General features: G+C 41.7%; 1 protein-coding gene across 5 annotated transcripts in view; it reads right to left on the bottom strand.

Moving 5' to 3' along the window:
* The window catches only part of MYRIP (myosin VIIA and Rab interacting protein), a 689287-nt gene that overhangs the window by 350493 nt on the left and 313867 nt on the right, over positions 1 to 24927 (bottom strand). For all 5 annotated transcript variants that reach the window (XM_077491541.1, XM_077491539.1, XM_077491540.1 and 2 more), the window contains exon 3: positions 18363 to 18584. In XM_077491541.1, the coding sequence (XP_077347667.1) occupies positions 18363 to 18584 (222 nt within the window). The remainder of the gene's footprint in view (positions 1 to 18362; positions 18585 to 24927) is intronic.

The following is a 24927-nucleotide window of genomic DNA, read 5'->3' as shown; positions in this document are numbered from 1 at the left end:
TCCAAATTCCAGGCAGAAAAAAACTGTATTTATAATATAAAAGTGCATGCAGGGCACTGCACAGACCACTAGGGGCAAAGGGGATGTGTATTTTTTTATACAGTACTGTAATCTATAAGATTAAAATACTGTATGTGATTTTTATGTATTCTTACTTTTTTGAATTTGGCGCGGATCTCCGCTCCCGTGCGTCGTAACGTCGCAGGGAACGGAGCTCAGCGGCACTCGGACACTGTGTGAATCGAGCGGAGGACAGCTTGCACACACAGCGTGGAGGACATCTCTGGATCCAGGGGACAAGGTAAGTAACCTCTCACTGTATCCAGCGATGCGATCCCGAGTCTGGCTCGGGGTTACCGCTCGTGGTACTGAAATTGCAGTCCAAGTCAGACTCGGGATTACCGCTAGGGAGGTTAAAGAAGAAAATGTGCGCCACATTTCGAGATTTCATAATTTGCAACGTCACAAATGTTAATTCTCCATTCCGAATGCTAGTTTACACGCTCTCACTGCCTGCCCCGCATCTCTGCTCTCCTGCCCTCACTAAATGGACCAGTGCTACCAGCCTGTCACCAATGAAGCGACAATGCACATTTGGTGGCACTGGCTGGCATGGCAAGTGACAATCCACATCAGTTGGCAAGTGACGACCCACATTTAGTGGCAGGTGACGTGGCAAGTGACAATCTGCTAATGGTGGCAGGTGACGTGGCAAGTGACAGTCTGCAAATGGTGGCAGGTCATGTGGCAAGTGACAATCCGCATCAGGTGGAAGGTGACGTGGCAAGTGACAATCTGCAAATGGTGGCAAGTGAGGTGGCAAATGACAATCTGCAAATGGTGGCAAGTGACAATCTGCAAATGGTGGCAAGTGACTTGGCAACTGACAATATGCACATTGTGGCAGGTATCGTGGCATGTGACAATCTGCAAATGGTGGCAGGTGACACTGCAATCTGCAAATTGTGGCATGTGACAATCCACATCTGGTGGCAGGCGACATGCATAAAGCTGCATCTGGTGACAGGCAATGGTGGAAAGTGACACGCTGCATCTGGTGGCAGGAGATGTGGCAAGTGACACGTCCAGGGCTCCCACTGATTCTGCATTATAGTGGGTTGAACCTCTTCATTATATATTAGAATGTAACAATAGAAACAATGTGTTTTAAACACCCTGACGTCATATAAACCATGGTGTCATGATGATTGAAAAGCCAACACCAGCCTTTGCCCGCAAAAAATTACCACCGGCATAACCCCGTGCCCCCCCCCCCCCAAGCTTGCAAAAAGGTTGGTGACTGCTGCTATGGGCTCTAGCCCCAGATATTTTCCAGACCTAGCAATGCCCCTGCACGCATTAAATGAGGATCACCATTATATAGCAGATTGTGGGCTCTTTTCCTGCATTCACATGAAGAACTAATATGCTGAAAAGAAAAATACAATTAGATGACGCTGTAAACGTCAGTACAATTTCAGTATTTCTAGTGCTGTATTATAAAAATGATTTATAGCCCTTTTATGTGAATGTAAAGCACATATTGCAATATGTAATTTTACTTTCAAATGCTTGAGACGCAATGATGCACAAAGCTCATGTCTGCTTGTTAACCCATTCTAGGTACAAACACTAGACACAAAAGATTACAGGAAGCCGATATGAGTTTCTATGTTTTTCTATACATTAAAATAGCACTATTTTTCTACCTTGTAGAGTTAAAAGAGTTTTTTTTCCTCACTCATACTCACCTAGATGGATGCAGCATTGGTCCGATGCTGCATCTGTCCCCCGCCAGCTTTAACACTGAGAACCGAGTGATCAAACCCCACCGATCATTCGGTTCTCAGGGTCCCTAAGCAGAGAGCCGTGACTGAAAGTCACAGGCTCTCTGCTCTGCCCTCCCCTTGCTCACTGGAGCGCTGAGCTGTGAAGGGGATGGGGGCGGCCGGCCCAGGCTCCCAGCGACTCGCTGACATGCTGAGTTGGGTGCCGGTCCAGGCATGTGGGAGGATCCCGACTTCATTGTCGCGATCTGTGACGTCAGCCGACAGAGGGCTTTAGCCTGCTGTCTCCTGTAAATGGGTCACAGGAGTGCAGAACGAACTGCACTCCTGTGATCCATATAAGTACAGCCAAACAAGCTTTGGCTGTACTTTTCCTTTAAATTTGAACTCTTGTCAATGCAAATTTTAACCTTGTTGTTTTCATAGTTGCCCCTAGAACTTTTTTGCTCATGTTGTGCTGTATTTAATATAGAGCATATTGTAGATTCAGTGATGTCATCACCAGATCTTTTCAATTCTGAAAGAGATACTAGTGTCAGTCATGATGGGTATGCATCCCTAGATGGACTACACTAGCATGTAGGTTGCTATGTGGCACAGGGCTGCTATAAACTTACCTTAAAAAATGGGCCAACAACAGCTAGGCTGGGGAGGCAGGAGCTGGATAACATTGGTTGCACTCTGCCCAAAAAGTGATACAGCTGGAATTGAGGAAGAGGTCTGATCAGCCAAGGAAACTGTACATTGACAAAAGATTTACAGCAAAGCTGGAGTTCAGCTTTAAAGTGGTTCTAAACTTGCATTCTCTGCATTAAGGTAAAACACCTCACCACTATTTGTTCCTCCTCCCACCCGCCCCAAACACTTATCTGACTGTTGGAATACAATGTTTATTTGTATTTTATGCAACGACTATATCAATATCAGTATTTAGTAGAGATATATTTTTCAACGAGTAGATGGCAGTGTTTATCATTTTGTAGCTGCATCTATGCTAAGCTCTATGTTTTTCCCCTGAATAAAGTTCCTGTTTCCTGTCTGCAGTTAAGCAGCAAAGCCCATGTGGACTGTGCACTTTCTGTTCTGTAGCTTAATATCCAGAATTTCAAATGCACAAAGCCTGGCTCGGAAGCTCGCACAAGTACCTCTATAGCACACGGCTTCCGGAGTAGACACTTGCAGGAAAGGAGGAATGGAGAATGCCGGCGGAAGACTCCAGACGAGGAGGTAATGGACTGCTCTGTGCAATACTATTGCACAGAGAAGGTAAGTAATAACATCTTTTTTTGTTATTATTAAAAAATATGTTTGCCTTTACAATCACAATGAACAGTTTATATTTTCTGTTTAGAAATGTTCACCGCATTTACACAGATATATCACAAGAGATGTACAGATATAATCTAATTAACAAGTCTCTAAATGCTAAATTGAATTCCACAGATAATTCAGTTATATAATGTCAAGTTATTTATACTTAGTATTCATTTTTTTCTTACTGCAAGCTGCAGTAGCCCATGCACTAAAATATACCAACCAGTTTCCAGAGCTGGGGGCACATAACTTTAATTTAGGTAAATCTGTCATGATGAGGGAACATCACAGCTGACTTGCTGACTTTCTGCAAATTCTAGTTTCCTGACTGTTATGCTGTCACTCTTGGTTTAATCGTATGAGAGCCACTAACGTGGGACAAGCTTGGGCATTAGGACTTGTGACTCTTCTCTGACTCTCCTGATCTGCATACTTGTTCCAGAAGTAACTCCGAAAATACTCAAGAGATCCACATAACATCAAGGTGACTAACGAGAGATTTCTTTGAATAGTTTTTGTGGATAGGAGGGTTGCTAAGACAGGCTTTATTTCCCACATCAGGCACATTTTTTTATTTCCAAACTGTGCTTGTAAAAGCAGATACAGGTATAATAGCATTTTATACAGAATTGTGTTTACAAACTCGTTTTGTCTAGAGTTCTCTTTTGACCAAAAGTCAAATATAACCATTATATTTATTTTTATTTCTAGCTGTAAGTTGGATGACATGATTTCTGCATTAGGAACTGCAGCAATCATCCAAAAACATAGATCTTAGAATGGTCAGTTCTTCCCCTTAAACTTTTTGAGATGGGAATGAGGGACATCTATCAGCAAAAGTATGCAGGCATATGACACACCCCTTGCCACGCCCGCTTGACGGGGATGCCACGCCCCCTTAAAGGGGAACTGTACAAAAAACAGATTGGTTAAACCCACAAGAGCATTTTTTTTGTAACAAGAACTTTATTTTACAAACAGATGGCATTTCAGACAATGCTTCCAGCATTTGAGGCGGTCCTGGGCCACAGGTCTGCACATTCTTTTGCCACCAGACCTGTGATAGCTGAACCTTTTTTATCTCTCCCTTAAGCTTTTTTTACCACTACTATTCCTTTATATTGGTTTTTGGAACTTGCAAATGCAGCAATTTAGAAATCAGATGAAAGGTTTAACGCTAATAAGAATAAGATAAAAAGTAGGGCTGTTACTGATTAAAATTTTCGTGTTCGATTAATCGTTTTTGTTAAAAATCGATTAATCGACTAATTTTGTTTAATTATAATGCACATACAGATCCAACTACTTTTAGCTAATCTCCTTGCATTGCAACTCTGCATTAGTCAGTGGTAAATGTGATATACACTATATACAATCACCCAACACTAATTCGTTTCCACAATCCATGACTTAACTTCACGGTTCACATAAATACATTTTAAATTTAAACTGTAGCACTGATGTAAGTAATTTTTTTTCCACAATAGTGTGACAATCCCTCCACCTCCTATCTAACTAATCACTCTCACCTCATGGCATGGACCCCTGTGCAAACAGGTGGTCCTGCAAGCGGGTATCAAAAGGATTAACATGGACCATAAACTTCTCTCAAGTCTCCTTAGATCTTAGCAAGCACGCCAGGTCATAGTTAGAAAGAAAAGATCTAAGTGCTCACCGCTTAAGTATAAGATTTAATTTTTGTGTTCAAACACAAACTACTCACATAAAGATGATAAAAACACAGCATGTAATGCCGACAATCGTGTTAGTTCCGTAGGCAGCAGTGGGTGACGTCATGCGTAGCTCCTCCCCTGTAAGCGTTGCGTTCAATCAGAACTTCGATGTCACCGGACCCCTCCCCCTTCCCTTCGTTAGCAGACAGAGGCACTTGGGGAAGGGGGGGAGGAGTCCGGTGACGTCAATGTCCGTGACATCGCTGGATTTCGGTCGGAACTCCCCCGAAGACCCGGAAGCCGGTGGAGAGGTGAGTACCGATCAAATGAATTTTGATCGATCAAAAAAATGAAAGATCAATCGAGGAATTAATCTGTAATTTCCGCAGCCCTAATAAAAAGTGAATTTTATATACATCTGTATAGATCAGACAAAAATGAGGGACAACTGAGGAGGGACAGAGGGACATTTCTCCAAATCAGGGACAGTCCCTCGAAATCAGGGACAGTTGGGAGCTATGGTATCTGAATTCTGCATGCAGGGCTGGATTTTCCACTAGGCACATTAGGCATGTGCTTACAGGTGCCCTTCCTAGAAGGAAGCCTGTCAGTATGAGTTTTTTTTTCTCTCTCAATTATTGTTTTTCTTTTACAATATTTTTATTGAATAAAGCCAAACACACAAAACAGTGAACAGATGTCAAGGTCAGTTCCATAATTTTTTTTAATCCTTTCTGTGCCAGGCTCTTCTCTCTTTATTGGTGACCCGGAAAACGACCTGTATGACATCACTTCAGGGTCAACCTGTCACTTTCCAGTGGCTAGCATAACTAGTGGAGCCCATAGGCCCATCCAGTGGAGCCCAGAGGAGACATGTAGGGTCTTTTTATACTCTGTATATCTCATTAACCACTTCAGCCCCGGAAGGTTTTAAACCCTTAATGACCAGGCCATTTTTTGTGAAATGGCACTGCATTATTTTAACTGAGAATTGCGCGATCATGCGATGCTGTACCTAAATAAAATTGATGTCCTTTTTTTACCACAAATATAGCTTTCTTTTGGTGGTATTTTATCACATATGTGTTTTTTAATTCTTGCGCTATAAACAAAAAAAGAGTGACAATTTAAATAATAAAAAAAAAAATCTAATTTCTGCATCGGTTTAGGCCGATACGTATTTTGCTACATATTTTTGGTAAAAAATCCCAATAAGCGTATATTGATTGGTTTGCGCAAAACTTATCCCATCTACAAAGTGTGGGATATTTTTATGGCATTTTTATATTTTTTACAAGTAATGGCAGAGATCATCGATTTTTAGCAGGGCTGCACCATTGCGGTGAACATAACTAAGCCCTTGTACACAAGGTCGGAGAATCTATCGGACCGTGTCGTCAGATAATCCGACTGTGTGTGGTATGCATCGGACTGATTCCGTCCGACCCAATTTTCCAACATGTTGGAAAGATTTCCCGACCAACTGGGCTGGACGGACCTAATCCGATCATGTGTAGAGCATTTTCATCGGACCAAGTGCCACGCATGCTCAGATCAAATTCCTACATCAAAGCTATTGGCTACTAGCCTGAATGTAGTCCCATCGTAACGAAATTACGTCATCACGTTCCGAAAGATCAGATTTTTCGCCAACTTGGTCCGACCGTGTGTATGCAACAGTTTCGGACACAATCCGTCGGACTAAATCCGACGGGCAAAATCTGATGGATTTGGTTGGCAAAATCTCCGACCGTGTGTACGTGGGCTAACACTTTTGACACTTTTTTGGGAACCAGTGACATTATTACAGAGATCATTGCTAAAAATATGCGCTGTTGCTCTACTAATGACATTGGCAGGTTAACATCAGGGTCGATCAAAGGGTTAAGTATGTCCCTAGGGAGTGCTTGCTAACTATGTGGGGGATGGTCTGACTGGATGAAGACAAAAATGTGATGCTTACCAGGAACACAGGATCTCTATATTCTTCCCTATCAGAACACCGATCTTCCTTGTTCTGCCTTACTCGGGAATGATCACGGGTAACCCGCTGATTGGCTCCCCCTCTGTCCAATCAACACACGAAAACATCCCCAGTGTCTAATGTGCAAAATGACATACAGGTATGTCATTTTGTACAATAGAGCTGACCTGCTGCAGTACATCTGCGGTCGGCAAGTTGTTAAAGATAACCTTTCACTTAAAAATGATTACATAGGCGACTTTTTGTCGCTTATGTGATAAAAAAAAAAAAAAAGTTAAGCAAAAAAATTCTGAGGTTCCCCACCCCCAAACCTTTGGCTGCGATGCGAATGCAAAATGCACCTGGAATATGCAAGCTGCAACCTGCATGGTATGAACATTGGGGTTAAGCTTTGACAATAAATATTAAAAACAGAACAGTGCAGCGCAAATAAATGCGAACTAAATAAACATAAATAGCATTGATTCATCAAGAGCAATCCAAAGCTGAGGAAAAGATGAGATGACACAGTCCATAAACGACAGAAGATTCCCTGTGTATATTGTCAAATACAATGGCACCTGGGGTGACTGAACCCGCCACCAAGTAGATTGCATGCTCACCTCATATGAATGACCCCTGAGTCAACTAGACAGTCTGCACACACTTGTTCCCACTTCAGGGGATAAACACTTGATGGGTACTCTCCGTATGATAAAAAAGTTCAATCTTTAATGACGGTAAAAGACTTACAAATGTTTAACTTGATATCCAGCATTAAAAACATACACGGTGCTGATTCCTGTTTGGCCCATCAGGGTAGCAACGGGTCACAAGTTGTGGCTCCTCCTCCTGTAAGAGTTACATCCTATGGGACTTTGTCAGGGGGTGGAAACACAGTAACCGGATCCTTAATGTAACAAACAGGCTACCATGGAAACCACAGTCACCAAGACTGTTGCGCAGCCATGCTACCTACCAGTGCAACCTTCTTATTTACCACAGATCAAGATCAGGTCACACATAGACAGCACTTAGAGACACAGCAGCCCTAAAGCCCTAAATTAGCTTCTGATCGGGAGTCGGGACAGAGGGAAGGAATTTTAAGATTATTAAGTATGAAAACTAGCAGATTATCTCTTTTGCTTCTTTATGTGAACAACTGAAAAACCTGTGGCTAGCCTTTGCAGAGAATCAGATCCAAAGCATCATAAAATAATACATTTTTAATAAAGCACACAAATTAAAAAAAAATATATAAAAAAAAATATATAAAATAAAACAATCTTTAAAATGTAAAATAAAACAAAACAAAATAAAACAACAGGCCTTAAGCCCAGCTGAACTCATTTTAAATTAGCTAAATACATTCCAGGTTCATCAAAACAAATGGTGCTCAATTGGGTTGATTTACTAAAACTGGAGAATGCTAAATCTGGTTCAGCTGTGCATGGTAACCAATCAGCTTCAACTTGTTCAATTAAGCTTTGACAAAAAATAAATAAACTGGAAGCTGATTGGTTTCTGTTCAGAGCTGCACCAGATTTTGCACTCCACCCTAGACATTCATTTATATGGGAAATATGTATCTTCAGAACCCATAATGGTCTGTGACACCAGTGTGTATTCCTTATAAAATAAAATGTATATACAGATAGGAAAAAAAAAAGATACAGTCTAAAAATGTATATATATATATATATATATATATATATATATATATATATATATATAGTATATACACAACTAACCAGACTGTTGTCATTGCTCTTTTTAAAAAAACTACATATATTAATGTAGGAAATAAAACCACAACATTTTCAAAAGCTGTCCTTTAAAATATCAAGTCTGTTTATGAAACACAAATAAATAGCAAGCTTATATAAATCAGAGATCAATTTGTGAATATGTACAAGGTCAGAAAGATGCTCTAAGTGCTTTTTTTACTAAAAAGGCTAAAATTGAGTTCAGAAATGAAGCACAATGCAAATGATGTGGTGATGAAAGGCAGCATGTGTTTCTACCAAACCTAAGTGCATGGAGATAAAACTGTGACAGCTCAATGCTGGGCACATAGTACAGTATAATCTTCAAAGCCTATGTGGTAAACAAATACCTGTTATTTTCCCTCTTCCTCTTCAACCTCCAACTGCCACAGATTAGCAGTTAATGGTAAGCCAGGCAAAGAGAACTGTGCCAAAAATGCAACAGAATATGTTCAAGAACTACGTAAAGCCCAACTCCAGTAAAAAAAAAAAAAAAAAAAAAAATATATATATATATATATATATATATATATATATATATATATATATATATATATATATATATATATAGTTTTTGTTTTAGCTACAGTGTGAAGTCTCTTTCATGCTTTTATTGCATTCTGTGTCCCAGTTAGGAAATTTGGTCTATGAAGTAAAATTGATGGAAAATCTCTACAAAGGGGACACAGACAATAACAAGGTTATAGTAAAAAAGGGAATGATCAGAGCTTCTGATATTTTATTTATTGCTGTCCATGTTGACCTGTCCTGGCTACAACCATTTCCTGAATTTCTTTGATTCCTTATTTTGGACAAGAGAACACATAGCATAAGACACTACAGCTGATTTATCTAAAAATATTTTTTTTTTACAGAAGGTGTATAATAATTCCACCTTCTGTTTAGTACAATGAACAAAGCAAGGGCAGCTGGTATTTGTAATTATCATGTCACATGCCTTGACATAAATAGTTCTACCACTACTATCACTGGGCTTTCACTGGGATTTCAGCTGCTTCTTCTTCATGATCTTTTGGTCACTTTTTACCAAGGGGGTTTGCTGTTTTGGGCCCTCCTTTGGTGCCTGGCCCCGGGTCCATCCACCATCATCAGCTCCCGCTTGGAACCATTTCTGTGAATTTTTTTTCACAGTATTGAGATCCTGGTGTTAATTTATGTGCTTGTTGGTCCACATTGACTTGCTTATCCTATATCATTTTTTCAACGCAGGTATATACACAGAAAAATTCAATCTGGGTTGTCTCCTGAAGAAGTGGGCATTGCCCCATGAAACACGTAGAGAGCTTTAAGCCTTCATAAATGGAAAATGTACATGTTTCTGCAACTTTGGGTAAAATGTTGTATATACATGTCTAATCTGTGGATATCAATACTACTATCTAAATTGAATTACATTGTTGTTTTTGTATGTATTTTGTAATACATTTTGTAAATTTTTAATACTCTGTTGGATCTCTTTCATTTAGCACCACTCAAAAAAGTCCCACGGGCAGATTCTCTCCTTGTTTCTGTACATTGGGGACAGAGTGTTGCTATGGTTTGAGCTTAGGGGGCCTTCCCTTCTCTTTACTCCTACTGTTGCCACTGTGTCCTGTGAGGAGGGAGAGAATGTGGAGAGCAGCTTCTTTTGGGCACAGAACTTTTTTACCTTAATGCATAGAATGCATTAAGGTAAAATTATACTACCTTTACAATCACTTTAAGGGCTTCTGGCAGTTCATTTTAAAATTCAACAGGTTATCAAAGCAATAGAATACTGTAGTCAGAATTGGTAGGGTCGTCATTTGGGTGATAAAAAAAGATCAGTTCATCCACATACGCCACTACTTTGCAAGGGGAATCAGTTCCCCCAATGTCCTAAATGTTGGGGTTTGCATGTATTTGGTATAAAAAGGGCTCCAAGGGGAGTATGAAGATAACAGGAGAGAGTAGGCATCCTTGACTAGTTCCAAATACTAAGCAATCCAAAGTGACCTCTTAATTTTGACTGTGGCTGAGGGATGGGAGTATATGACCTCAATCCACCTACTCATACTACTACCTAGGCCTATATTATTAAGTGTGCTACTGTTAGGGCTGAGCTCAGCCCTTCCTTCTCTGAGCTGGCCACTCAGCTGTTGGCTAATTGGCAGCTCTTATCTCTCCACAGTTACTCAGCTGTTGATGATATTCTGCTCATCAGTCCTGCCTACTTAAGCCGTCCAGTGCAGAGGATCTCTGCCTTGGCCTTGGTCAGCATCACAGAAACTATTTCCTGTTCAAGACTTGCTTTGACAGACATTCCTTCTGGCTCCAGATCCTGCTTTCTGTTCTACTACATTGATCCCTGACTTCTGGCTTGGCTATCCGTTCTGGTTATTGAACTTTGGCTATGTTTTAACTACGTTTGTTCTTTTTACTTTTATTATTAAACAAGTGTGATTTAACTGTACTTCTGTCTTGGCCTGATTTCGTGGTTTCTGACAGCTACGTGGATAGAGCCAAACCACCCTGCAAACCACTTCCATTATTCCTTGTAAAGATATGACAGGGAAATTAAATATCCTGAAAAACTTGAAAATTTGACTTTTTCCCAATGTATCTAAAACTAAAAATAAAGGCTGGAATTAGGCTTTAAAGTGAGATTTGATCATATATTCTGCTTAGTGGATTTAGTAAATTAAGCCATAGCCCAAAGCTACAGTGATATTCTATGCAATTAATTACATAATTTGGCTGCAATTATGTGTGGGCAGCATTCTTTGTTTATAAAAAACACTGATTGTTCCACAATGTATTTAAACATTGCTGCCAGTTTTATTGCATGTTTTTTATGCTTCAGTTGGTAAACAGCAGCCATCTACCATCAAACTGATTAACCAGCATGCAATACCTACCTCTAGATTCTTTAGTAACACCACTACTGTAGCATCTGACTGTCATTACCTTCTTCCTGTTTCCATGGTGTTGTAGATATTTATAGTGCAATGTCAGTTATCTAGCTAAAGCATCGTGTTTTGATGAATAACACACAGAAACAAATTCTTATCTGTCCCAATGGGTTCAAAAATGCACTGACAGAGCTTTCAGGATGGAAGTACCATATAAGGGTACAGTAAACAGGATGCAGCCTGGTAAGAGGCATCACAGGATGCAGAAACCATACCGAAGCAAAAGTTTCCTACCTATAGCACATTTGTTGTGTCTTCTGGAACTTTAGAAGGCTAAATACAAAGTGTAAAGTCATATGCTGTATGTTACCTATTTCCCCACCACTGGATTTCTATAACTGTTCAGTCATAAATCCATAAGTACCCCAGTCATAACAATTGAATACAGACACTTAAAGCCCAAACAAACTTCCAAAAAGTGTTCAACATTTTACAGTTTGTTTTCTTTAGAAAGCAGCCACAGACTGAGTATAAAACCTGTCCCCTGCCAGCATGCTGCAGAGAAGCACTTTTGCTGTCTGTGTGGAAGCAGTGGTCCCTTTCCAGAGGTCCAAGTCAAACCTATATCTCTGTAATCAGCAAAGCTCATGATTCCTTGCTGATTGCAGAGCTAAAGCTCCAACTCAGCCATAAGTGTGCTGCATGCTGGCAGAGGACAGGCATTTCTATTCAGGCTGTAAGGCCTCATGCACACAGATCTTTATTAGCTCCTAAGTCACCAATACAAGTGAATGGCTATATGCAGCCATACTCGTGTAAATATATGTTGGGGTTGATTTACTAAAGGTAAATAAACTGTGCCCATTGCACGTGCAGTTGCTCTAGAGCTTGGCAAATGAGGTAGGGCTTCACTTTGCAAAGAGTACCCAACCATGTGCAAGGACAATAAAAAAAAATAAAAAAATTTTGCTTGCACATGATTGGATGATGGAAGTCAGCAGAGTTTCTGTTCATTTACTAAGCTCTGGAGCAAACTTTCTGCTGCTGCATATCGTTATCCCTGGAAAGCTGTGTTGATGCACTGGGACCTCCTGATACCAGATCACCTGCTTCATACATCCATGTTATGCCTCTTCTTATCCTTCATTCTGTAATGACGTGTACACACGACCGGACTTTTTGACAGCAAAGGTCCGACGGAACGAGTCCGTCGGACAATTCAATCGTGTGTGGGCTCCATCGGACCTTTGCTTGCCAAAAATCCGGCGGACTTTAGAAATAGAACATTACATTTTCCCACTGGAACTCCGCCGGACCGAGAAATCCGTTCGTGTGTATGCTAGTCCGACTGACAAAAACAGACGCTAGGGCAGCTATTGGCTACTGGCTATAAACTTCCTTATTCTAGTTCGGTCGTACGTTATCACGTTCGAATCCATCAGACCTTGGTGTGATTGTGTGTGGCCAAGTCTGTTCATTCGGAAAGTCCGTCGGAACTCCGCCGAAAGTCCGTCAGAAAGACCGTCGGACCTAGTCCCTCGAAAAGTCCGGTTGTGTGTACGCAGCATAAGAGTTTTTAATCTTGTTTGGGGATATTAAAAGTTTAAATTCTGCACTTAGAGGCACTTTTTTCTTTGATCTGTTTTCTATTAGAGATTGCTCTCCTCTTTGATTGCACCCCTAAGTGTCTGAAGACCACTTCATCCGTCCAATAAAGACACTATCTGCCTGGTCCTGACATTCTGAGGCCGCGTACACACGCGGGGACTGTTCGCTCAACTTTGTCCGCTGAACAGTGTTTCGGCGGACAGTCCGCCCGTGTGTGGGCTTTCAGCGGACAGTTTCAGCGGACAGTCTGACGAACAAAGTTTTTCGGAAATTCCGAAAAACTGTCCGCTGAAACTTGGTTTGAGCGGACAGTCCGCCCGTGTGTAGGCTTGTTCGTCAAACTAAGTCTCGCGCATGCTCAGAAAGAATTTACACGCCGAAGGTTGCATTGCAGTGTATAGGACGTCGTTTTCTAGTCCCGTCGTACGTGCCGTTCACGTCATCGCGCACGGTTTCAGTGGACTGTTCGTTCGTCGTGTGTGGGCAAGTCCGTCCATGCTAATTTTGAGCGGACTGTCCGCTGAAACTGTTTGACGAACAAAGTTGAGCGAACAGTCCCCGCGTGTGTACGCGGCCTTAGTGCCCTTGACATACGTTTTATCTGAACTTTCAGAGTGCAACTGCATTTTGCAAAGTGCACAGTCTTTTTCCCTTTAGTACATCAACCCCATAGAGTCCCATTAGAGATGGTATGTGCAAGCTGGTGCTTGATGCCGTCATCAAATGTCATTAAATGGCATTTTGTCAAACCCACTTTCTTAAAGGGCCTTTTGATAAAGTGGGTTTGACTAAACGCCATGTCAGGGTGAAGCCACATGCCGACAGTTGATGACGTTACACGTTGTCTCAGTGGAGACTCGGAGTCTGGAACGCTGCATAGGCAGGTGGGACAAACTGGCCTGTGTCACATTGTGAAGCATGGGGATGCATGCTAGCAGCAGGATTGTTGTATTGTTTCTGGATAAGTGAAGCCCATGTTTTTAAGATTGTTGTGAGTGGCACTCTTTTATTATAAATACATTTTAAATAATTTTACGGTAATGCACTATGGGAGCTTTTCTTTTTTACATTTGAGAGATTTCATGACCTGAACAAGCAGGTCACCTGTGAGCCAAGCTGAATATGGGACATATATTATTAATGAAGCTGAGTTAGCCAAGCTTTAATGCAAGGCAAAAACATCTAGTGAGTCATTCCCACTAAGGAGGCTTGTGGTGAAGCACAAAGGGTATGTTGTAGATTCTTTAATCTGCACTTTTGGATTTCTTGTTTGAGATTTTACAGCACCAGCTTGCACATACCGTCTCTGTTGGGACTATATACAATATAGAGGCATGCCTGGTTACGCAAATCTATCTTTCTTCTCCCGGCCCCTCTGGCTGTCAGCGCTGGAACGCACGCTGTAGCAGAATACAGATACAGAACGGTTTCTCCATTATTGTACACGCTCGTTTGCCCCAGTGTCGGGTGCTGGCACCATCGAAAGTAAGCGGCCATTTGGCATCTTGTTTTTATCATATATTTTATTAAAATGGGATTACACTATGTTGCTGCCTGATTTCTTTGCATAAATATCCCGGCTGGCATATACTGGTGGAGAGGAGGTGTATAAACTCTACATGGGACAATGCTTGGTTGAGATAGCAAGTAACACTTGCAGAAAGCGCATTTGACCTTTTTTTAACCATTAAGGTCAACACCTGCTGGTAAGGAGACATCCATACTTTGAGCACATTTGGGTGTGTGTTACAGTTGGTGAAGGTGGTTTCATCTGCACAGTGGAAGTAATTTCTGTGCATGATCACAGCTCGGATTGGAATCTGCACAGAGGACATTTATATGTATATCTTTTCAGGATTGTACATATTTTTTGTACCTTATTACATTTTTTCGGACTTTATTTATGATTGGACTTTTATGCTTAACCATTTCGCGCTCGCACTATAGCCAAAAGACGGGTACAGCGCAGACGCTAAATGCCGGGAGGGTGTAGCTGGACGTCCTCTTGTTTACTTCCCCTCTGCGCGCCGCTGCGGGCATGCATCGGGGAAGTTCTGTGTTGGCCGTGTCCCTTGGACACAGCCAATCACAGATCGTGCTAAATGGCCAATCACAGCAGCCATTTAGCACTCGATCGGCCTGTACCATGAGAGGTGGACCTGAATGGATCGTCCGTGTGAAAGAGGCCTAAATCTGTGTTAGTGAACACATCTCCTTTGCTGAGATAATCCATCCACCTCACAGATATGGCATATCAAGATGCTAATTAGACAGCATGATTATTGCACAGGTGTGCCTTAGGCTGGCCACATTAAAAGGGCAGTCTAAAATGTGCAGTTTTATTGTATTGGGGAGGGGGGGTGTTCGGGGATCCGAAAACCATTCAGTATCTGGTGTGACCACCATTTGCCTCATGCAGTGCAGCACATCTCTTTCGCATAGAGTTGATCAGGTTGTTGATTGTAGCCTGTGGAATGTTGGTCCATTCCTCTTCAATGGCAGTGCAAAGTTGCTGGATATTGGCAGGAACTGGAACACGCTGTCGTATACGCCGATCCAGAGCATCCCAAACATGCACAATGGGTGACATGTCCGGTGAGTATGCTAGCCATGCAAGAACTGGTATGTATTCAGCTTTCAGGAATTGTGTACATATCCTTGCAACATAGGGCCATGCATTATCATGCTGCAACATGAGGTGATGGTCGTGGATGAATGGCACAACAATGGGCCTCAGGATCTCATCACGATATCTCTGTGCATTCAAAATACCATCAATAAAATGCACCTGTGTTCGTTGTCCATATCCTATGTCTGCCCATACCATAATCCCACTGCCACCATGGGCCACTCGATCCACAATGTTGACATCAGCAAACCGCTGTCTGCCATCTGCCCTGTACAGTGAAAACCAGGATTCATCCGTGAAGAGAACACCTCTCCAAAGTGCCAGACGCCATCGAATGCAAGCATTTTCCCACTCAAGTCGGTTACGACAATGAACTGCAGTCAGGTCAAGACCCCAATGAGGATGACGAGCATGCAGATGAGCTTCTCTGGGATGGTTTCTGACAGTTTGTACAGAAATTGTTTGGTTATGCAAACCGATTGTTGCAGCAGCTGTCCGGGTGGCTGGTCTCAGATGATCTTGGAGGTTAAGATGCTGGATGTGGAGGTCCTGGGCTGGTGTGGTTACACGTAGTCAGCGGTTGTGAGGCCAGTTGGATGTACTGCCAAATTCTCTGACACGTCTATGGAGATGGCTTATGGTGGAGAAATGAACATTCAATTCAAGGGAAACGGTTCTGGTGGACATTCCTGCAGTCAGCATGCCAATGCACGTTCCCTCAAAACTTGTGACATCTGTGGCATCATGCTGTGTGATAAAACTGCACATTTTAGAGTGGTCTTTTATTGTGGCCAGCCTAAGGCACACCTGTGCAATAATCATGCTGTCTAATCAGCATCTTGATATGCCACGCCTGTGAGGTGGATGGATTATCTCGTCAAAGGAGAAGTGCTCACTAACACAGAGTGAGCCCTGGTTCACACTGGAGCATTTTGACATGCAATTTTGCTCAGTGTATTTATAGTCATGGTCAAGCATTTTGGCACCCTTGCATTTTTGTCAGCTAATTCACCACTTCGCCCAGAAAACTTTTACAAATGCTTGGACATTCTAATTTTTAATTCTTTTGTTTGTATTGACATAAAAAAGCGGAGAAACAAACAGCCAAAAATTCACTGGACAAAATTATTGGCACCTCAAAATTGTAAGAAATAATTGCATTTCAAGTTTGTGATACTCCTGAAATTTGTAAATAACCTCACCTGTATCAAATAACAGGTGCTGACAAAATATAAATCACACCGGCAACCAGTAAAAATGGCGAAAAATTCACTCCTTTCATTCTTTCTGTTGTGTGCCACATGGAGCATGGAGAAGAAAGCTGGGTCTTCGTCGGAGTTCATGGGTCTTACAGCAGGACAATGACCCAAAGCACACATCAAAAAGCACCCAGAAATGGTTTAAGACAAAGCACTGGAGAATACTGAACTGGCCAGCAATGAGTCCAGATCTAAATTCCATAGAGCAGTGATTCTCAACCAGGGTTCCTCCAGAGGTTGTGAGGGGTTCCTTCAGCATTGGGCCATTTCTGCCTTTTGGATAAGTGCCCACCAACACCATTGATCTTTTTAGCTATCTGTAAGGAGATAATTCTTCCCAATGACCACAAGTGTAAGGACCATTCTTCCCACTGACCATCACACTAATGTATCATGAGTTGTAGATTTATCATTTTTAGCAGGGGTTCCCCAAGACTGTATAACTATTTCAAGGGTTCCTCTGTGTTGAAAAGGTTAAAAAAGGCTGCCATAGGCTGCCGAGAGATCTCAAAACAGCAGTTTGGAAAAGGATCCTTCCAATCTGAGAGACCTGGAGCAGTTGGTGAAAGAAGAGTGGTCCAAAATTCCAGTAGTGAGGTGTGGACTCATTGATGATTACAGGAAGCGATTGATTTCAGTTATTTTTTTCAAGGGATGTGCTACCAAATATTAAATTGAGGGTGCAAATAATTGTTGAAGTTTTGCATGAAATGTGACATATTTGGCTTTTTGTTTCTCCACGTTTTTGTGTCAATACAAACAAAAAATAAACATGAGAATGCTTAAAGTGGATGTAATTCCTCACATATACCCAGTGAAGTGAACAGCCTCGGATGATACACAAAGATGAAACAAATCTCCCTACATAAGATTTCCATGTATATCTGCTGTCTTCACATTCATATACTGTTTAATAAGTGCACATCCTGTTAGAATTTTCACTTCCTCATTCATCTGTAGGAGTGGATTATTGCTATACACTGTGAGACAGCTGATTGGAGGAAAGGCACACACCCCCTCCACAAGGCATACAGGTCAGTATCAACAAAGCAGTTGGACATTCCACCTATCCTGTAATGGAAATAGCTGCCCATATGCCAGGCATAACAATCTGGTATTGTTTAACATGAGCCCATAAGAACCCCCATTGGCAGTTTGTTACTTTCCCTCCCAGGTGGAGAGTTGGCTATATGCATGCTCCAAGTCATAACATGGGGCTGACGAATCTCTCTTTCCAATCCAATGTAATAGGGCTGGGTGCCTAATCAGCCAATAACCAAGTTCTGAATGGAATGGCACAAAGTGAAGGGATGTTGCCAGTGGAGACCCCAATAAAATTTGATTTATTTTCTTCCCATAAATAAAAGGCATTTTTACTGTCAAGATTCATCTGTCTAATAAAACATAACTATTGTACCTTGGTCAAATAAAATCACATGATCACATTTAATAATACATTTAAAGACACTAACCTTGTTTGCTGGCAGACGTTACACATCCAGGCCTTATCTTTCTTTTGGTAGGAGCTGCAGTTTTTACAGATGTTGAACTTGCAGTCCAGACACTGACGTTTGGAATTGATGAGAAAGGTGAAGGGAGAACAGCATCGGATACAGCAGTGATCGTTGAACTTCTGTTGCTTTGACAAAATGGAACACTTGTTGCCTTCTTCATCTAGCTTTTGCTTTAATTCACTGACAAGAGAAGATAGGTGTTCTCAATTTATTGAAGAAATAAACAAGAAAAAACACATTTCAAACACAAATTTATCCTTGCATAATCCACATTTCATTGTGGACTTCTACAGTAGACATATTTTAGTTTAACAATGAATTTTAAATAAAATGATTGTCTGCAATATTTTGCATACTATGTTGTAGCTCAGTGCTGCTGATCTCCTGAATATTGTTTGCATTCACTTCCATTCTATATATGTACTCCAGCAAAGGTTGCATGGAGTTTCTTCACGTGGTCTTCCTAGTGGCAAGCAATATGTACCACGCCTCCATAATTTATTTTGAAATGGGCAATTGTGTGGCATCCTCTATTGTGTGCTACTAGTGGTGGGAGTAGGAAAAACATAGCTGGCTCTGGGTTAGATCTGAGTCATTAAATCTGGGTCAAGGTTACTAGAGGCCAGGGCTGGATGATTCATCCTGGCAGCTTTCTGGTGCCTACCCCTGTCTCTAGGACATTGGAAAATGTTCTGGAACTAGAGGGTGGAGGCTAGGAGGGGCTGCCATGAATATTTATGGGCCCTCAGCCAATCCCCAAGAGTGGCCTGGCAGGAAAATAAAACAGAGGGAGTTCAGTTGGAAGATGGAGAAGCAGTACCGAGGGAGGCTGTCGGTGGCGCTTGAGGGACCCCTTACCAGGGAGGGGGGTTTACCTCCGGCCGGAGCTTCTTCTTCAAACTGCCTCCTGTGGTGGGATACTTCCAGGCTAGCGTGGAGGGATCCCACCACAGGAGGCAGTTTGAAGGATTTAAGCCAGAGAGGCAGCAGACAGAGCAAGGAGAGACAGTGTGTAAATCAGCACAGTGCAGGGACAGACAAGGGCAGAGACTGCCATCTGTAGCAGATCTATCTTGAAGACAACGGGGTGCCAAGTCTTCATCCAACCTTTCCCCGGGGAGACTCCATGTGTGTGTCTGTCTGGCAAGACTGGAACAGAGAGTCAGACAGGAGAACTGGGAAGAAGAGCAGCCAGGTGCAGCTAGTGGCACCCAGGTGGGCTAGCATTCTGCTAGCAAGTGGAGCTGGGATCAATAGCCACAGGAATGCAGAAGGAGATGTGTTATGTTGTTTACACTATTTGTGCTACTTTGTCAAAAGAACTGAGAGTTTATGCCTGTAATAGGTCTTTGCTGAACTAGCAATATGTTGTTAGTTCCACTGGGAGCAGCAGGTGCTGTACAAAGAAACCAAGTTTGTGCAGGAGGAGGGAAGAAGAAGATCTTTGTAAATAGGCAGGAAGTGGTCCCTTGTTCTGTGTTTTGTATGTTTTCAAGTTGGGCATCTCATAATTCTTTACACCATCCAAATTATCAACCCTTAATAAAACAACAAAAATATGCCAAGGACTGCATTGAGTGAATGAAGGAAATGCTGTGTGACTGACTGTGCAGCAGTGGGGAACCCTAACTTCAGCAACTTGGGGGGTACTCGGAATGGCAAAAAGTGGGTAGTGGGTTCCCCCAGGGTTCTGTGCTGGGTCCAATCCTATTTATTTTGTTCATGAACGACCTGGAGGATGTGGTAAACAGTTCAATCTCAGTATTTGCAGACGATACTAAGCTAAGCTGGGTAATCACTTCTCCACAGGATGTGTAAACCTTGCAAAAAGATCTGAACAAATTAGTGGGGTGCGCAACTACATGGCAAATGAGGTTTAATGTAAAAAATATTAAAATAATGCATTCGGGTGATAAAAATATGAATGCAATCTATACACTGGGGGAGAACCTCTGGGGGAATCTAGGATGGAAAAGGACCTGTGGGCCCTAGTAGATCATGTGCTCAGCAATGGCATGCAATGACAAGCTGCTGCTAATAAAGCAAACAGAATATTGGCATATATTAAAAAGGGGATCAACTCCAGAGATAAAACTATAATTCTCCCACTCTACAAGACTCTGTAGCACCTAGAGTATGCTGTCCAGTTCTGGGCACCAGTCCTTGGGAAGGATGTACTGGAAATGGAGCGAGTACAAATAAGGGCAACAAACCTAATAAAGGGTCTGGAGGATATTAGTTATGAGGGAAGGTTGTGAGCACTGAACTTATTCTCTCTGGAGAAGAGACGCTTGAGAGGAGCTATGATTTCAATTTACAAATACCATACTGGTGACCCCACCATAGGGATAAAACTTTTTTGTGGAAGGGAGTCTAACAAGACACGTGGCCACTCATTAAAATTAGAAGAAAAGAGGTTTAACCTTAAACTATGTAGAAGATTGTTTACTGTAAGAGCGGCAAGGATGTGGAACTCCCTTCCACAGGCGGTGGTCTCAGCTGGGAAGACATCGATAGTTTCAAAAAACTATTAGATAAGCACCTAAACGACTGCAACATACAAGGATATACAATGTAATACTTACATATAATCACACACATAGGTTGGACTTGATGGACTTGTGCCTTGTTTCAACCTCACCTACTATGTAACTATATAACTCCTGCAGGGGTGGTGCTAAACTTGTAACAGTCTAACATGCAGGAAAGTAAATGGAAGACCAGGACAAAATTGGCACTCCATAATGAGAAATGCCTTAATAAGGACCTTCATTTTAGGTTCACCAGCTATTATTTTAATAAAAGCTGCACATTTAAAAATATTTAAAACTACTTCTAAAATGAACATGTTAAAGCTTCTATGAAATTCAAGTCACACTGGGTATACATACACTTTAAAGATCACCATTTATTAAAATAAGTATTTTTTTATGGATGGCGAGCAATAGCTTAGAAATGATGACTGATGAGTGACAAACATTGAATAATGATTGATACATGACAGATGACAAAAGACAAGTGAAGCAACATTTTTCCAACAGTCAACATTGGCCCTGAATGATTATGATTAAGTGCTGTGGCAAGAAACATGTTTAGGCAGTTTGATCTCTCATTTGAGCTTTATCTAGTAAACCTTCCAGTTTTTTTCTCTACCTCGTGGACTATATTCTGATACGCATTTCACCATCTGGGTCCTGATTGAAATGTCATTCCTCCTACTTGTCAAAAAGTACAAGTATTACTTGTGAACAAGCACGAACTGATTGTGTGAAACGCGTCAACAAACTGTGTTCTTGTGATTCATCTGGCATGGTTACAATAAAATAATAATTGAGCATTATCCATTTTATTGTGCTGTGCAGACTTCTCTATTTTCCTTGCATTACTTGTCGAAAGTAAGGGCAGTTCACACAATCCGTAACAGTGCAGTTATCCATACTAGCTGCTACTAAAGTAAGGAGTTACCTTAAGAAAAGAACTCCAGCACTTTTTTCTGACAACTCATTTGTGATGGGAGGTCATCCAAGAACTGCTGTAGTGTGGGTTTACAATGGTGTTCACATGAATGAAATGTCTTAGCACACTTCATTCATCTGTAATGCCGCGTACACACGACCGGACTTTTCAACTGACTTGGTCCGGTGGACAATCCGACGGACTTTGCAGCTGAGGTCCACCGGACTTTCAAACGAATGGACTTGGCCACACATGATCACTCCAAAAGTCAGACGGATTTGAACGTGATGACGTAGAATAAGGAAGTTCATAGCCAGTAGCCAATAGCTGCCCTAGTCCGTCGGACTAGCACATAGGCGACCAGATTTTTCGGCTGGACTTGAGTCTGTTGGAAAGATTTGAAGCAAGTTTTTTTTTTTTGAAGCAAGGATTTCCAAGCAATGGCCAAAGCTTGGAAATCCTTGTCCTTAATAATCGCTGAAACTAAAAAAAGAGTCAATCAAGCAATGATCCATGCCAAAACAGAGACTATAACTCAAGATAAAATATCCAACTTTGAGAATACTGTATATACTCGAGTATAAGCCGAGATTTTCAGCCTCTTTTTTGAGGCTGAAAGTGCCCCCTCGGCTTATACTCGAGTCACCGCTGTCTGACTGCTCGATCAGCGTATCGAGCAGACAGACGGCGGACATTAAAATTCAAAAGCCGCGCCTCCTTCTCCGCCTCCGCCTGTGATAGGCGGAACACTGAATTTCCCAGCAGTCAGTGTTCCGCCTATCACGGACATCCGTTCATTCTCATACTACGGACGAGTATGAGAGGATGTCCGTGATAGGCGGAACACAGGCTGCTGGGAAATTGAGTGTTCCGCCTATCACAGGTGGAGGACGGAGGCGCGGCTTTTGAATTGTAGAATGGCCGCCGAGAAGAGCGGCGATCCATCGGCACGACACGGGACGGAGGAGGCACGGAACGGAGGAGGCACGGGACAGAGGAGGCACGGGACAGAGGAGGCACGGGACAGAGGAGGCACGGGACAGAGGAGGCTCGGGACGACGGCGGCTCGGGACGGAGGCTTGGGACACAGGTAGGCTGGACACACACACAAGGCTGCACGGACACACACACACACACACACACACACACACACACACACACACACACACACACACACACACACACACACAGGGATGGATGGATGGATGGATGGATACACACACACACACACACACACACACACACAGGGATGGATGGATGGATGGATGGATACACACACACACACACACACACACACAGGGATGGATGGATGGATGGATGGATACACACACACACACACACACACACACACACAGGGATGGATGGATGGATGAATACACACACACACACACACACACACACACAGGGATGGATGGATGGATGGATACACACACAGGGATGGATGGATGGACACACACACAGGGATGGATGGATGGATGGATGGATGGACACACACACAGGGATGGATGGACGGACACACACACAGGGATGGACGGACACACAGGGATGGACAGCCATGTCTCACCCTCGGCTTATACACGAGTCAATAAGTTTTCCAGTTTTTTGGGGGTAAATTGGGGGCCTCGGCTTATATTCGGGTCGGCCTATACTCGAGTATATACGGTATATGGAATCCCTGGGTGACTCACTTTTTGTCTTCCAATTTTGATGCTTCCCTACTAAGACCTTGGTAATCTCGATTTATATCTCCATTCTTTGCATTCATGGTATGTGCTTATCACCATGTACTACCCTGGGAACCCCTACTACCTCTCATTTCTTTCTTCCCTATCTATTTTTTCTCCTACCTAAGATTACTTTTTCTTTATCTTCTTTCTCTCTTCTACTCCCCCCCCCCAGTCTCTCTCTCCTCTTTCAATTTTGCTCTTCATATAGTTCTGGTAGCAGAACTTGTATTTCCTTGGTTATCATTATACCAATTGTACATATTTCCAATATGTAGTACAAGATTTTAGATTCTATAATAATTGATTTATTTTATTATTTATTTATGTTTTTTTGTTTAAAAACCATACCCTTAATAATAATTACTTTTTTTATTTTTTTTTTAATCTGAGGCCATCTTACATTAACCTGGTCTAAGTTGGTTTTATCCTTTCTTATACAATGTATGACACAAAAAAATGCTAAAATTGTTTTAGTTAAACTACTTTAAGTTTATATTTGTGATCTTTTCTTTTGCTGTCACCATATTTACTTATGTATACTAATTGTTAAAATTCAATAAACAAATTTGACAAGAAAAAGAAGAAAACTAATTTGACCACTGTTTAACATCTAATGATTGGTAATCTGCAATATAATTGTTTTTTGGTTTTGTTTTTAATACCACTTTAAGCTATTTAACGTCCAGGCTGGGAAACCTTGCACTTGGCATCATGAAGTTGTGGATGTATAGTATCTCTGGGGCTAGTAAGTCAAAAGCTTTTAGGTTTGCAGTTTACCAAAAGAGACATTTTCCCACTCATCTTAGCAATGTCTTCAGTTCAGCTGAAATTAACGTTGTCCGTATTATTCAGTTGCCATAGTGTCTTGCATAGGAGGCTAGTATTAACAGGAGGTACTAAATTGCGCAATTGTTAGGGCAACATTGTATGCTACAAACAGATGGTATTGAAGGCCTGTGCCATATCTTCTGTGCATAGATGGCCTTCTTCATGCCTCCATTTTAATTTTTTTGCATTAAGGATTTATTAGTTTTGCCCCTATACAGAATCAGGACAAACATTTTCAAACAATTGTATATATACCAATACAATGTGATGCAGTCAAAATTCAGTATAACTCCTATAAATAAAAAAAAAAAAAAAAATCACATTTTGTAAACAGAATAATACAATAGTGTCCTGAGGTAACCAAGAAAAACTAATTTTCAAAAAAGTACATATGGTCACATGACAAAAGAAACACAAAAGGTAGAGTGAGCTAAAACGTTGTTACTAGACCACCTGTTGTAGTATGACCTGTATTCAACTGGTCTTTTGTCCACAATGATTAAAACCATCAT

Source organism: Lithobates pipiens, unplaced genomic scaffold, assembly GCF_037356315.1.
Source record: "Lithobates pipiens isolate NorthernLeopardFrog02 unplaced genomic scaffold, aLitPip1_a1.2 Scaffold_19, whole genome shotgun sequence".
Taxonomy (NCBI): Eukaryota; Metazoa; Chordata; class Amphibia; order Anura; family Ranidae; genus Lithobates; species Lithobates pipiens.
The sequence above is the reverse complement of the archived record's forward strand: the minus strand, read 5'-3'. Positions and strand labels throughout refer to the sequence as shown.